The sequence below is a fragment of the Oncorhynchus kisutch genome, linkage group LG7, assembly GCF_002021735.2.
Source record: "Oncorhynchus kisutch isolate 150728-3 linkage group LG7, Okis_V2, whole genome shotgun sequence".
Classification (NCBI taxonomy): domain Eukaryota; kingdom Metazoa; phylum Chordata; class Actinopteri; order Salmoniformes; family Salmonidae; genus Oncorhynchus; species Oncorhynchus kisutch.
Genome location: NC_034180.2, coordinates 13,617,878 through 13,631,740, shown reverse-complemented (window position 1 = coordinate 13,631,740; position 13,863 = coordinate 13,617,878). Strand labels below are relative to the sequence as shown.

The 13,863-nt window shown below is 41.0% G+C and overlaps 2 protein-coding genes across 2 annotated transcripts in view; one reads left to right on the top strand and one right to left on the bottom strand.

Moving 5' to 3' along the window:
* LOC109894791 (inactive ubiquitin carboxyl-terminal hydrolase 53-like) overlaps positions 1 to 4,339 on the top strand; it is a 51,018-nt gene extending 46,679 nt beyond the window's left edge. Inside the window, exons 15-18 of the mRNA XM_020488472.2 lie at positions 162 to 240; positions 334 to 1,211; positions 1,504 to 1,592; positions 3,416 to 4,339. Of these exons, the coding sequence (XP_020344061.1) occupies positions 162 to 240; positions 334 to 1,211; positions 1,504 to 1,580 (1,034 nt within the window). The 3' untranslated portion in view covers positions 1,581 to 1,592; positions 3,416 to 4,339. The remainder of the gene's footprint in view (positions 1 to 161; positions 241 to 333; positions 1,212 to 1,503; positions 1,593 to 3,415) is intronic.
* Positions 4,340 to 11,107: 6,768 nt separating this feature from the next.
* Positions 11,108 to 13,130, bottom strand: LOC109894213 (fatty acid-binding protein, intestinal-like). The gene is made up of 4 exons (XM_020487509.2): positions 12,999 to 13,130; positions 12,428 to 12,600; positions 11,745 to 11,852; positions 11,108 to 11,403 (listed from the first exon to the last, which is right to left on the bottom strand). Exons 1-4 carry the CDS (start codon positions 13,063 to 13,065, stop codon positions 11,353 to 11,355), a joined length of 399 nt encoding a protein of 132 aa, XP_020343098.1. The 5' UTR covers positions 13,066 to 13,130; the 3' UTR covers positions 11,108 to 11,352.
* Positions 13,131 to 13,863: the final 733 nt, after the last annotated feature.

The window sequence follows — 13,863 nt, the reverse complement described above, 5'->3', positions numbered from 1 at the left end:
AATATCAAGATTTATCATGGGGAAAAACTATCCATACTTTATAAATAATGTAAATAAATAACTCCATAAAATGTTGGTGATTGCATCATTTTGGGGTTTCATTTTCATTTTGTCCTAAGCAGTGAGTGTGTTAATTTCAGCTTTGTCTATTTTTCTTCTAGGTAAACATCAACTGACAACTCAGGGAAAGAATTGCGACCATCAAGTTTCACATCTTCTGAAAAGTAGTCCAAGTTCAAGGTAATGTTATGTTGATATGTTTAATGTCGTAATTGTCAATGTGTACATCTATATTTTGTGCATTTAGAAAGTATATTGTGTTGTATTCTACAGACAGAAATGTAGATACAGCCCCTGTAGTTCTAAGAAAGGAGCTGGTCTAGAGAGGGACGCTAGCTCCTCAGACAACAGGAGCAGTCACATGATGGAATCGCCAGAGATGAGTAACAACAACAGAGGTGGTCACCATGGCGATAGCCCCGCCCTGCGGCGCTTGGGTGAACCCAGCAGCTCGGAGTGGAACAGTACCGACAACCTGACTGGGAATCTCTCAGAACAAGAGGACAGTGCCTACCGCTCCAGCAACAGCAAGCCCCTTCTGTCCGAGTTGCCCTGTCCCCCCCACCACCTGGCCTTCCACCAACCCCCCCATATCGAACTGGAAGAGCCCTCATCTCAACATCAGCCCATCACGCCACCACTGCCTCACCCCAAAGCCGCCCAGCGAGCTTCCCCTCACCAGGGGGATGTTGGCCGCCACTGCTTCCATCCCAGGCTACTCCAGGAGCCCTCCCAGACCAGCCCCCGGCCCAGCGTCCGGCCCACCTCGGCCTCACATACCCCCAGCCCCAACCGGAGGTCGGAATCCAATGGCCCTCTGCAGAGGCCCTCGACGGGTGCCAGCTCCAAGTCGGGCTCGGACCCAGAGAGGAGTAACCCATCGTCGGGCGAAAGTGAGGAGAGGCTGCCCATCTGCAGGCCACCTGGAGCCGAGTCAGCGGCAGCCCAAGGGGTTTCCCTCACCACGTACTTCAGCGTGGACAATTGCATGACGGACACATACAGACTTAAGTACCATCACCAGCGACCCCTCCTACTCTCGGCTATCGTGTCGCGAGCACCGACGGAGCCCCGAGAACATCCCAGCCACCACCTGCACCCCGCAAACACACACTCCATGCTAGACCCACCCAAAACCCGGCCTGATGCAGGTAAGCTTGTACAGTCACAGCGGCTTGTAAAAACACCTACGGACATTCATGTACAGTACACTGTTCCAAAACGACATGTTCTCCTCATACTGTACAATTGGTCTCAACAGTAAATTTACAACTGTAAATAAAGCATAAATATTAAAGCATCCAAATATTTTTAATGCTGGCATCTGCCCAAAATTTGCTTTGACGTCATCTGTAAAAAAACACAAAAAAATTAAATGTCATGTGTGTTTTTGCATTGAGTTCATCTTCATCTATATTGTTTTATTTTTTTCCTCAAAAACAGGCCATAACAGCAATAAGCCCACTGCAAAATGGAACCCAGTGACAGCCAAAGCACTGGATGAGCGTGGCTATTTGTGATGGTATTACCTGGTAAGTGATACACAGTTCCTCTTTTCAGTACTTTTTTAATGGCTCCTCTACCAAATCCTTCTATGAATACAGATGCAGTTTATTTTGTACAAGCATTACTGCACGGCATGCTGCACTCGCCTGAGTCAAAATCAGTGAGAGAAGGCCAGACACAAAATCATTTAATTTCCCTGGAGATGATAATGCATGACATTTCTTATTTGAATTTAATGCAGTAAAAAACATATATTCATCTGTATACCAGAATTTAAGCTGTTCAGTACCACTACTCAGGACATGCACTGACTTTGCTACTTATTGAGGAAATATTTGCTGACAGTAACCATGTTTCCATCCACCGTTTTTATGCGACTAAAGTGATAGCGTATAAAAAAAAAACATGCCAGCTGTGATGGAAACCGTTTCAAAACAATTTTATAAATGCCGATAGATCATTTGTTTGTTCGACCTGGGAATTTTTTTGTCTGTAAAATGTATCATGCGAGAAATGGTGTTGGAAACGCCTTTATAGACATGTATTGATATAATAGCCATCATATGGAAGTAAACTTGGAGTCACGCGATGATATGGTGTGTGGTCCTCCCACTACGGCTTGGTAAACCATGAAGTACATTAGGCTACAGGTGATAAGTGATGATGAACTTCACATGGTGGTGAAAGTACACATTGATCTTGATGCTCCTTTCCGATATATATCGAAGGTCTTATGCTGGTGACATGATGATCGATGCTTGACTGCCATTTGACAAATACAAATATTCTTGCTCTTATATATAATAATCTCATCATGTAGACTAGCCTACCCGCACAGACTACCCTCACTGTATCTGATAGTTGCTGGTTGAAAATACAATCTACACATTACCGTATTATCAGCAGGTTTGCATGGGCGGGAGTTTCTGCTTTCCATGGTGACATCACCATGCGGTAAATTGATTAATTGACCAATAACAAAGAAAGTCCAAAACCTCTGTGCCAGTGACAGCTAGTTTTCAGTTTCCCCCTCCCCACTCAGACCACTCCCAGACCGAGCAAATTTTTAGTTTCAGAAGTTTTTTTAACTAAAAAGCAAATGTTTCCCATTTTAATGGAAATCTATTACAGTAATGTACTTAATTGTTACCCAGAAACAATTTGATATTGATAAATTAACAGCTGCATTGGGCCTTTAAGAAATTCACTAACTAAGCTGCTCTGGATAAAAGTGTCTGCTAAATGACTAAAATGTCAACTTAAACAAGCAAAAACAAGAGCTGAAAAATGCACAACCAATAAACCAGACTTGGGTCAAATACATAGGTTGAATACTTTAAAATATATGTTAATCAGAAATATTTAGTTTGCGTGGTGCACTTCTTTTACTGTTGTGTTGGTTTCATTGTACTCAACCAAATGAAATGAAACTCCCATGTATTTGAAAATATTTTACATTATATATTTTACCCAGGTCTGCAGTACAAGAAGTGTATAAGGACAATAAATGTTTTTTTAGTAACAAGCTCTATAGCACATTGGTAATGTGGGCCTCTGTAGCTTAGTTGGTAGAGCATTGTGCTTTGAACACAGGACAGTGGGCCTAATGGTTAGAGCGTTGGGCCAGTAACAAATGGTTGCTGGACAAATCCCCGAGCTGCCAGGCTAAAAATCTGTCGTTCTACTCTCGAGCAAGGCAATTAACCCATACACAATTTATGTATGCTTTGGATAAAAGTGTCTGCTAAAAGGCATTTCTTTCTTGGAAATGTACTTATGGCGTATTCATGGCGTACACATACAGTATGATCTATATCATAGTAATCTACTGTCCTCTTCTTACTCATAGGTCTGATGTCCATGGAAAATAATCTATTGAACTGGATGCCAAAGAGTCTGCTGATTGGAAAGGTGTTGCTCCTAGAACTTCAATTGAAATCAGTGTCAAATGCCAAATCACTGATGCACTGTGCGTTACAGAAGTACTTATATGTATTTTGAAGTAAGATACAGTTTGATAGTCCACTGTCAGAGAGAATTTTTTTTATGTATGTTGATAGATGAGTTGGAAGTTGGAAAGGGCAGTCCAAGGCATATTACAGTAAAATATAATGATAACCTGTTGAATATACAATTGCTACAGTGTGACATTGACCTCTGGGATCAAGAGGTGTATCTTTTGGTTTAAGGTTATGTGCATCCCTGATTGTGTGGCCAACACAAATTTTATTTCCGAATATGAGCACCAAATTCAGCAATCTCAGAATACAAACACTAACATTGTGTTTGCATACTTGTTATCCTGCTGAATAGACAACTGTTACAATGTTAGCCTGCATGAGGACTTATAAAGAGGTAACAATAGTGATGTGTACAGTATGAGCATGCGCATGGCATACTTTACATAAATCCAACCGACATCCAAATTCCAATTGGTTTATGTTATTGGGTCTACTTCAATTATATCTTCACTTTTTTTGGGACCTGCCTCAATTTTTTCACGTACAGTACCATGCATGTACTTTATAGGCCATGAGAGACATAAAAAGTACATGCATGGAGAGACATTTATTTCAACCACTGCTAACTTTACCAACTTTAGCCACTGCCAACCAAAAAGTAAAAGGAGTGATAGGGGAAAGCTCACTATGTTCAGAATCTGTGGCAAAATCACCTCTAAGTAACATCAATCAATCAATTATCCACTGCTCTAAAAAATAAAGGGAACACAATGTAACTCCAAGTCAATCACACTTCTGTGAAATCAAACTGTCCACTTAGGAAGCAACACTGATTGACAATAAATTGCACATGCTGTTGTGCAAATGGCATAGACAACAGGTGGAAATGATAGGCAATTAGCAAGACACCCCCAATAAAGGAGTGGTTCTGCAGGTGGTGACCACAGACCACTTCTCAGTTCCTATGCTTCCTGGCTGATGTTTTGGTCACTTTTGAATGGTGGCGGTGCTTTCACTCTAGTGGTAGCATGAGACGGAGTCTACAACCCACACAAGTGGCTCAGGTAGTGCAGCTCATCCAGGATGGCAATGCGAGCTGTGGCAAGAAGGTTTGCTGGGTCTGTCAGCGTAGTGTCCAGAGCATGGAGGCACTTCCAGGAGACAAGTCAGTACATCAGGAGACGTGGAGGAGGCCGTAGGAGGGCAACAACCCAGCAGCAGGACCGCTACCTCCGCCTTTGTGCAAGGAGGAGCAGGAGGAGCACTGCCAGAGCCCTGCAAAATGACCTCCAGCAGGCCACAAATGTGCATGTGTCTGCTCAAATTATCAGAAACAGACTCCATGAGGGTGGTATGAGGGCCCGACGTCCACAGGTGGGGGTTGTGCTTACAGCCCAACACCGTGCAGGACGTTTGGCATTTGCCAGAGAACACCAAGATTGGCAAATTCGCCACTGGCGCCCTGTGCTCTTCACAGATGAAAGCAGGTTCACACTGAGCACATGTGACAGACGTGACAGAGTCTGGAGACGCAGTGGAGAACATTTTGCTGCCTGCAACATCCTCCAGCATGACCGGTTTGGCGGTGGGTCAGTCATGGTGTGGGGTGGCATTTCATTGGGGGGCCGCACAGCCCTCCATGTGCTCGCCAGAGGTAGCCTGACTGCCATTAGGTACCGAGATGAGATCCCTTGTGAGACCATATGCTGGTGCGGTTGGCCCTGGGTTCCTCCTAATGCAAGACAATGCTAGACCTCATGTGGCTGGAGTGTGTCAGCAGTTCCTGCAAGAGGAAGGCACTGATGCTATGGACTGGCCCGCCCGTTCCCCAGACCTGAATCCAATTGAGCACATCTGGGACATCATGTCTCGCTCCATCCACCAACGTCCACATCCACGTTGCATCACAGACTGTCCAGGAGTTGGCTCATCAGGAGCATGCCCAGGCGTTGTAGGGAGGTCATACAGGCACGTGGAGGCTACACAAACTACTGAGCCTCATTTTGACTTGTTTTAAGGACATTACATCAAAGTTGGATCAGCCTGTAGTGTGGTTTTCCACTTTAATTTTGAGTGTGACTCCAAATCCAGACCTCCATGGGTTGCTAAATTTGATTTCCATTGATAGTTTTTGTGTGATTTTGTTGTCAGCACATTCAACTATGTAAAGAAAAAAGTATTTAATAAGAATATTTCATTCATTCAGATCTAGGATGTGTTATTTTAGTGTTCCCTTTAGTTTTTTGAGCAGTGTATTTATAAAGCCCTTTTTACATCAACAGATGTAACAAAGTGTGTATACAGAAACCCAGCCTAAAACCCCAAAAGCAAGCAATGCTGATGTAAAAGCATGAACCTAGGAAGAAACATAGAGAGAAACCAGGCTTTGAGGGGTGGCCAGTGCTCTTCTGAATGTGCCGGGTGGAGATTATAAGAATTACATGGCCGTTAAGGCCAGATTGTTCTTCAAGATGTTAAAACGTTCATAGATAACCAGCAGGGTCAAAAATTTATCACAGTGGTTATAGAGGATACAACAGGTCAGCACCTCAGGAGTAAATGTCAGTTGGCTTTTCATGCCCGAGCATTCACAGGTCGAGATTGTTGAAAGAGTAGATCCGGCATGAGGTAACCGGTTCGGTAAACAGGTCAGGGTTCCAGGCAGAACAGCAGAAACTTGATCAGCAGCACAACCAGGTGGACTGGGGATGGGGACAGCCAGGATTCGCCAGGTCAGTTAGTTCTGAGGCATGGTCCTAGGGCTCAGGTTCTCTGGGAGGGGAGAAAGTGAGAGAGAGATTGGAGAATTAGAGGGAGCATACTTAAAATCACACAGGACACCTGATAAGACAGGAGAATTATACCAGATAGGACAGACTGACCCTAGCCCCCCGGCACATAGACTATTGCAGCATAGATACTGGAGACTGAGACTCGGGGGACACTGTGGCCCTGTCCGACGATACCCCCGGACAGGGCCAACGAGGCAGGATATAACCCCACACACTTTGCCAAAGCCCCCACACCACCAGAGGGATATAAACAAACCACCGACTTTCTACCCTGAGACAAGGCGGAGTATAGCACAAAAATATCTCCCCCACCTCACGAGCCCAAGGGGTGCAAAAACGGACACGAATATAGTGAAAAAAGCTAGACCCCTCCTAGGGACGGCATGGGAAGTCAGTGACTTAGCCCCAGTAATTGGGTCAGAGAGAATACCAGTGGAGAGAGGGAACCAGCCAGGCAAAGACAGCAAAGGTGGTTTGTCACTCCAGTGCCTTGCCATTCACCTTCACACCACTGATTTGAAGGTATTTGAGTTGATTTTGTCGTGCAATGTTGAACATGGTGAGCTTGCCCCTATCACTCCCATTGTTAGTAGTGGCTATTTAAACAAATCAAAGCTGTGGGTGACAGTTTATCTGGCTCTGTAGACTACTTTCAGAGTAAGTGGAAAAAATAGAGTCTGAAAACAGTGAAAATAACCTTTAAGTTGTCATTATTATTATTATATTTTTATTCAGTGACGATAACGGTAGGGATTCAATATGATCACGGGTTATAGATATTGTAGCTTTTAAAGGCAATGTTCCCACATTCACGGAGATCCTATTCACGGTAAGTGCTGATAATGTTGTCTCAATCTGAAAATTAGCATAGTGTCCCAAGGTGTGGAATACTAATGTATGCAAGCATGATGGTGTCAATATGTTTTTATCAATGCCTATAACCTGCGATCAGATTCAATCTGGGCCAAGGTGTGGGACACTATGCGAGCATGATTGTGTCAATATGTTTTTGTCAATGACACCCATAGTATCGCAATTTAAGGTGCAATTTATTACAATTTTGATAAAGATGATAGCAAGTTGTCCTCTAGATATTTTTGAATGAAGCCAAACAAATATCATTCACATTAGAATTCATTTTATTCCGTTTTCATTGTATAAGTCGGGTCATTTCCTGTCAAAAACCAGGAACCATAACTTCTACTTATTTTCATGTTTTTTTTTTACATACATCATTTTGATATTTCACATTGTGATTGGAAAATAGGATTTAAAAATAAAAGTAAGTTAAGAACAAAATCAGCCTACTGGAGAACAGTGGGTTAACTGCCTTGTACAGGGGCAGAATGACAGATTTGTACCTTGTCAGCTCGGGGACTCGATCCAGCAACCTTTTGGTTACTGGACCAATGCTCAAACCACTAGGCTACCCGCCTACGTATTAGATAAATAACCCAATGGGAAATGGCTTCAGTTTTGGTGATAAAAGGCCCAGTGTAGTCTAGATTTTTCCCGTGTTCTATATATATTTCCAAACTATGAGGTTGGAATAATACTGTAAAATTGTGATAATTGTAGTGTAAGAGCTGTTTTGAGCTGTTTGAAATTTCTCAAAGTTTTGGTGAGAGGGAGTTTTGGCCTTCCATGGTGACGTCCCCATGCGGTAAACTAGTTTTTAGACCAATAAGTTCCAAATCTCTATGCCATTAACAGCAGAAACATAATTTTGTAGTTTTTTGTAGTTTTCCCCTCCCCAGTCAAACACTTCCAGACAGTCCTAGCAAATTTCTTGCTTGAGAAATTGCTATTTCCTATCAAGCTATTTTTGTTTCTTTTTGACCATTTTAATTGAGAACAATCACAGAAACTAGTTGATATTGAGTGGCTGCATTGAACCTTTAACACTTCATAGTTTAACACTTTATGGGTGACATTTTCTTCCCACAGAGTGACACTTTTGCTTATTTTATATAGGTGGGATGGTACTTTATCCATGGGGATTTCTGAACACTGCAGCTCATGATTTATGTTGCAATTTTGCAGCATTTGGACATTGCCTTGGATCACTTGCCATTACATATTGAAAATGTTATAGGTCGTTTGCTCATGCAAAGTGCTTCTTTGTGAGAGGAAAATGGCACATTCCAGATATCTCAACTCCATTGCCTGTTATAAAAAATTGCAACAGAGCTACATCGTGGACAATGGACAATGGACATCCATGGACAAAACCACTTGCGGTTAACTGGGGATACGTACAGTGCCTTGCAAAAGCATTCATCCCCTTGGCGTTTTTCCTATTTTGTTGCATAACAAACTATAATTTAAATCGATTTTTATTTGTATTTCATGTAATGGACATACACAAAATAGTTAAAGTGAAATGACAAAAATGACTTGTTTCAAAAAATTAAAAAACAGAAAAGTGGTGCGTGCGTATGTATTCACCCCCTTTGCTATGAAGCCCCTAAATAGGATATGGTGCAACCAATTACCTTCAGAAGTCACATAATTAGTTAAACTGTCTACAGGTGAACTTTATTTAAGTGTCACATGATCTGTCACATGATCTCAGTGTGCATATATATATATTTCTACGCCTGTTCTGAAAGGCCCCAGAGTTCGCAACACCACTAAGCAGGTTAGGGACAACATTGTGGAGAAGTGCAGATTAGGGTTGGGTTATAAAAAAATATACGAAACATTGAACATCCCACGGAGCACCATTAAAATTCATTATTAAAAATTGGAAAGATTATGGCACCCAACAAACCTGCCAAGAGGACCGCCCACAAAAATCACGGGCCAGGCAAGGAGAGCATTTATCAGAGAGGCAACAAAGAGACCAAAGATAACCCAGAAGGAGTTGCAAAGCTCCACAGGGGAGATTGGAGTATCTGTCCATAGGACCACTTTAAGCCGTACACTCCACAGGGCTGGGCTTTACGAAAGAGTGGCCAGAAGAAGAAAAAAGCCATTAAAGAAAAAAATAAGCAAACACATTTGGTGTTCGCCAAAAGGCATGTGGGAGACTCCCCGAACACATGGAAGAAGGTACGCTGGTCAGATGAGACTAAAACTAAGCTTTTTGGCCATCAAGGAAAGCGCTATGTCTGGCACAAACCCAACACCTCTCATCACCCCGAGAACCCTATCCCCACAGTGAAGCATGGTGTTGGCAGCATCATGCTGTGGGGATGTTTTTCATCGGCAGGAACTGGGAAACTGGTCAGAATTGAAGGAATGATGGATGGCGCTAAATACAGGGAAATTCTTGAGGGAAACCTGTCTCAGTCCTCCAGAGATTTGAGACTGGGACGGAGGTTCAACTTTTTTTTTCACCCCCCCAAAGAATTGACTTTGGGGAGGTGAATAGTTATGCACATTCAAGTTTAAATTTTTTTTGTCTCATTTCTTGTTTGTTTCACAATAACAAATATGTTGTATTTTCAAAGTGGTAGGCATGTTGTGTAAATCAAATTATAAACCCCCCCCCCAAAATGTTTATTAACATAATGATTTATTTTAATTGCAATGTTCCTCTATCCATTTGCAATATGTGCAAAGAACAGATACAGCAATTGCATGGTTGGGCAGAAGCATTAACAAAACTTGAGTCTGAATCTTGCCCCATGTCCCAGAGTACCCTGGTACTTTCAGAAAAATAATTTACAGGGATAGTTCTCCCAAATTACAAAATTACATGTTGGTCTATGCAGTCTATGGACAAGGTAAGACAGCATTCCATGCTTTGGTTTTGTTTAACTGGCCACTGTCTCCAAACTTTTTAGCATGTAAATTCAATGCAAGTCAATATTCCTGATATTAGAATTTTCAGGTCCTACATGTTGACTCATCGGCATAAAATGTAGTGCAGCGTCTATGGGCAAAAATCTTAACGAGAAAAAAGCTATTGAATACTTAGCATCTTGGCTGTCATTTTTCAGTTAGCAAAACAACATTTATTTTTCTTTATGGATTATGCTATTTATTTGACTCATAATCCAATTGTGTACTGTCATTTGATTGGTGCATTTATTTAAATGCATGCTGCTTTGAAATTCACGGTTTTGCCATTACTTCTAGTAAAATAAACATTTTGTAATGGTAAAATAATTATTGACACTTTTGCTTTCAAATAATTTGGGGTAAGACTCAACAAACTGGGACCTTCCAATAAAAATGGATGTCATAGTATTTGTTCCTGGGCTGTTGAAATACTGTATGAATCCCCATTTATAGTTTTTTTATGTAGCTCAACATGAAAATGTGTCCCCAGTTCTCACTGATAGTGTTTTTATTTGCTTGTTGTAAAGTTGGTTATTTCAATGCTTTACATTAAATGATTAATGTAATATACCGTTTATTATTAATTTATGTAAGTCTTGCTTCTCACGGGCTATTTTTGGGAGTATGGACTTCGTATATATTGCTCTGCTGTTGTATCTGGAGTGCCTTTGCATTTTTTTCCATGAGAAAGTTGAACAGGTTCCATTTAAAAAGAAACATGTACAGTAGAGCTGACTGTGCACACTTGATATTTTTGGAGATGCCTATGCATTTATATTTATTCATTGTTTAATAAACTTAAAATTATGCAATCACTAAACGTGTTTTGTATGCCTCTGGTTTATGAAGTCACTTGATTTCCATTGATGATTGCCAACAGTGAGTCATTGGCAATAGCGTATTGCAGTACTGTGATTGTACTCATCTAAATCGTGAATATTCATAAATATCTGTATACATTATGTGCACATTGAGAAATTCAGAAAATGACTCCATAAATAATTTTAAAACGTGTTTACTTCTTAAAATATCAAAACTTGAAGTGCAAATCAAACCTGCTTTATACATTTCTATTACAAATAGTTACTTTTGTACAGCTAATAATTATGTTGGTGTTACAAAGACGTGAAGTGGTCCAATGGCTTAGGAAAGGTTGTAAAATGTTCAGTGTCACAATGGTATCATTCTGGATTTGAAGGTAACGCTTCTTGTTCTTAGCGGTTGGATTGGTTGATCGGTTTCCTCTAACCCCTCTTGAAAAATCTCTGGGCTTCGACTCCATCGTAGCTGTAACTCTGTTGGAGGAAGAGTATATATATATATATATATACAGCATATATATATTTTTTTTTTTTATGACAAAAAAAAACTTACAACCAGACCTGGTTCAAATTCATATCCATGACAAACAATTCTGTCAAACGCTGCACTTGATTTGGTTTGCCATGTACAATTGAACCAATAGAATAGTCCCAACATTGCAAACTCCAAGGTAAATCAAGATGGGTACTTTCAAGCATTTGATTTGTACTTTGGCCAAGGTCTGCTGCTTGTTTTCTTCTTCAAAAGTGTAAATAAGTTTTATGGAGGTTTTCATTAAGGGTGTGTAAAACATTTTCCAGAGAGGGTAACTAACCTGTACAAGTTCCTCTCCAACAATGGCTCTAGTAGTTGTCAGCACCTTTCCATTGTCCTTTCTGGTGAATGTACCTTTCATCATGTCTCCTTCCATGCCCCATGAACCCTGAGGGGTGAAAGGTCAAATAATTCATCATGATAATGGTCCAAGAATCAAGTGGCAACATTCCAGGTAATCGTTGTTGCAGTCATGCTGCACATCTCAAAAGATTATATCATATTCATCTAGTTGCTGAAAGGTTTTATACTTCATCAGGCCTGTGGTTATACTTTATATGCACAGTAGTATACTGTACACAATAAAGAAATGGATTGTGAATGTGTTCTAACCGGTATCCTAGTGTGGACACATTGGAACATAGCCAATGGGACTGTACTGTTTTATTGAGTAATAATAATTGCCTTGTACTTTGCAATTCATTATCAAGTACTGAATAGCTTCTCAATAGCTTTTGAGCACAGAAAAATAATGCAATAAACTTTTGTTATTGGAAATAACAGATCGGAATAAAATATGTGGAATTGTGGTATGCACCCATTCAATTATATTGTTACTAATTTATTATCCTGGGAATACACTATGCATCAACATAACAACTATGCCTAGGCTCTTCCACAGCTATTGTCTGTATGGCAGCAATACTATAATACTATATAATACTGTATAAATGCATTGCTTACTGATAGCTTTGTCCCATCTGCAAGGGCATACTCAAAGGTGACTCCCAGGGTAAATTCCAAATCCAGCGTGCGTAAAGTACTGGCCTCCTTCACGACAAACTTGTCTCCAGTTTGTTCAAGGATGATCTTGAGGTTATCGTGAGCGGCCAGCTTCCTCTTGACCATGTTGACTCCTGTGAACAGACACACAATCCATGTGTCCAACACCAAATCTCTTTGAACCATGCCCAAACAACTATACAAGATATTTCATCTGCATGTACTACAGTGCAGCGCCTACCTAGAGATGATGCATTCATTTTACAGTGCCTTAGGTGCAAGGTGCACACATAGTCCTCTAATCTAAAGGCATGTAATGCATTAAAAATAGCTTTTATGCAAACACTGAATTTGCCTGTGGTACAAAACGTGAATATACATTATTTGCATTATTTCTTAAATGCACTTTGTATGCCTGTTTATGTATACATTTTGTAGGCCTACTTGTCTTTGCTTTCAAATGCATTTGTGCCATTTGTGCCCAAAAGTCTTTCCCCCAAAACAAATTTTCCAAAAACGATCAATCTCTTACCCATCTGCTCCATGAATTTCTCATAGTTCTCGCTGCGGTCTACTTTCCAAGTGCCGTTGTAGGTCATGGTTGCTGGAAGGGTTGGACTGGCTCTACTCTAAGGAGTGACCTGCCTTAGCCTACCACCTGGCCTTTTAAACCATGTCCCGTGTTAGCTCACACTCTTATCGCTCTCCCCTATCTCATATGCTGATGTGGCTGTGTAAAGCTCATATTTCCTCAAGGCTACACAAGTCATGATCTCCCACTGTGTAGTTCCAATAGCTGTGACTGGGTATAATGGGAGTTCATTTAATGCTCATACAATATGCAAGTTATGCAATAGTTCCTTTGTTATAAACAATGGGTCACTGTTTTCCATCTATTTAGTAGAGCAGTACTGCTGTTGCTCCTACTCCTACTACAAGTAGTAGTAGACAAGTAGTAATAGTAGTAGTGGTAGTAGTAGTAGTGGTAGTAGTAGTAGACAAGTAGTAATAGTAGTAGACACATAGTAGTAGTAGTAGTGTAGTAGTGGTAGTAGACAAGTAGTGGCAGTAGTAGTAGTAGTAGACAAGTAGTAGTAGTAGTAGTAGTAGTGGTAGTAGTAGTGGTAGTAGTAGTGGTAGTAGTAGTGTAGTAGTAGTGTAAGTAGTAGTAGTGTAGTAGTGGTAGTAGTAGTGTAGTAGTGGTAGTAGCGGAGCTCAGCAATTTAACAATGTATTTACTGTCCCAAGCTGCCCCTTGGTGGTACCTTGGAATCGTCTGATCACAGCCTCTGAAAAACAAATATCAAATATTAGTTAAAATGATGTGTCTCCTAACCCCATTTTTTCTCTCTCTCGCTCTCTTTAGGAGATATTGCCCCTTCTCTCTCTCTCTCTCT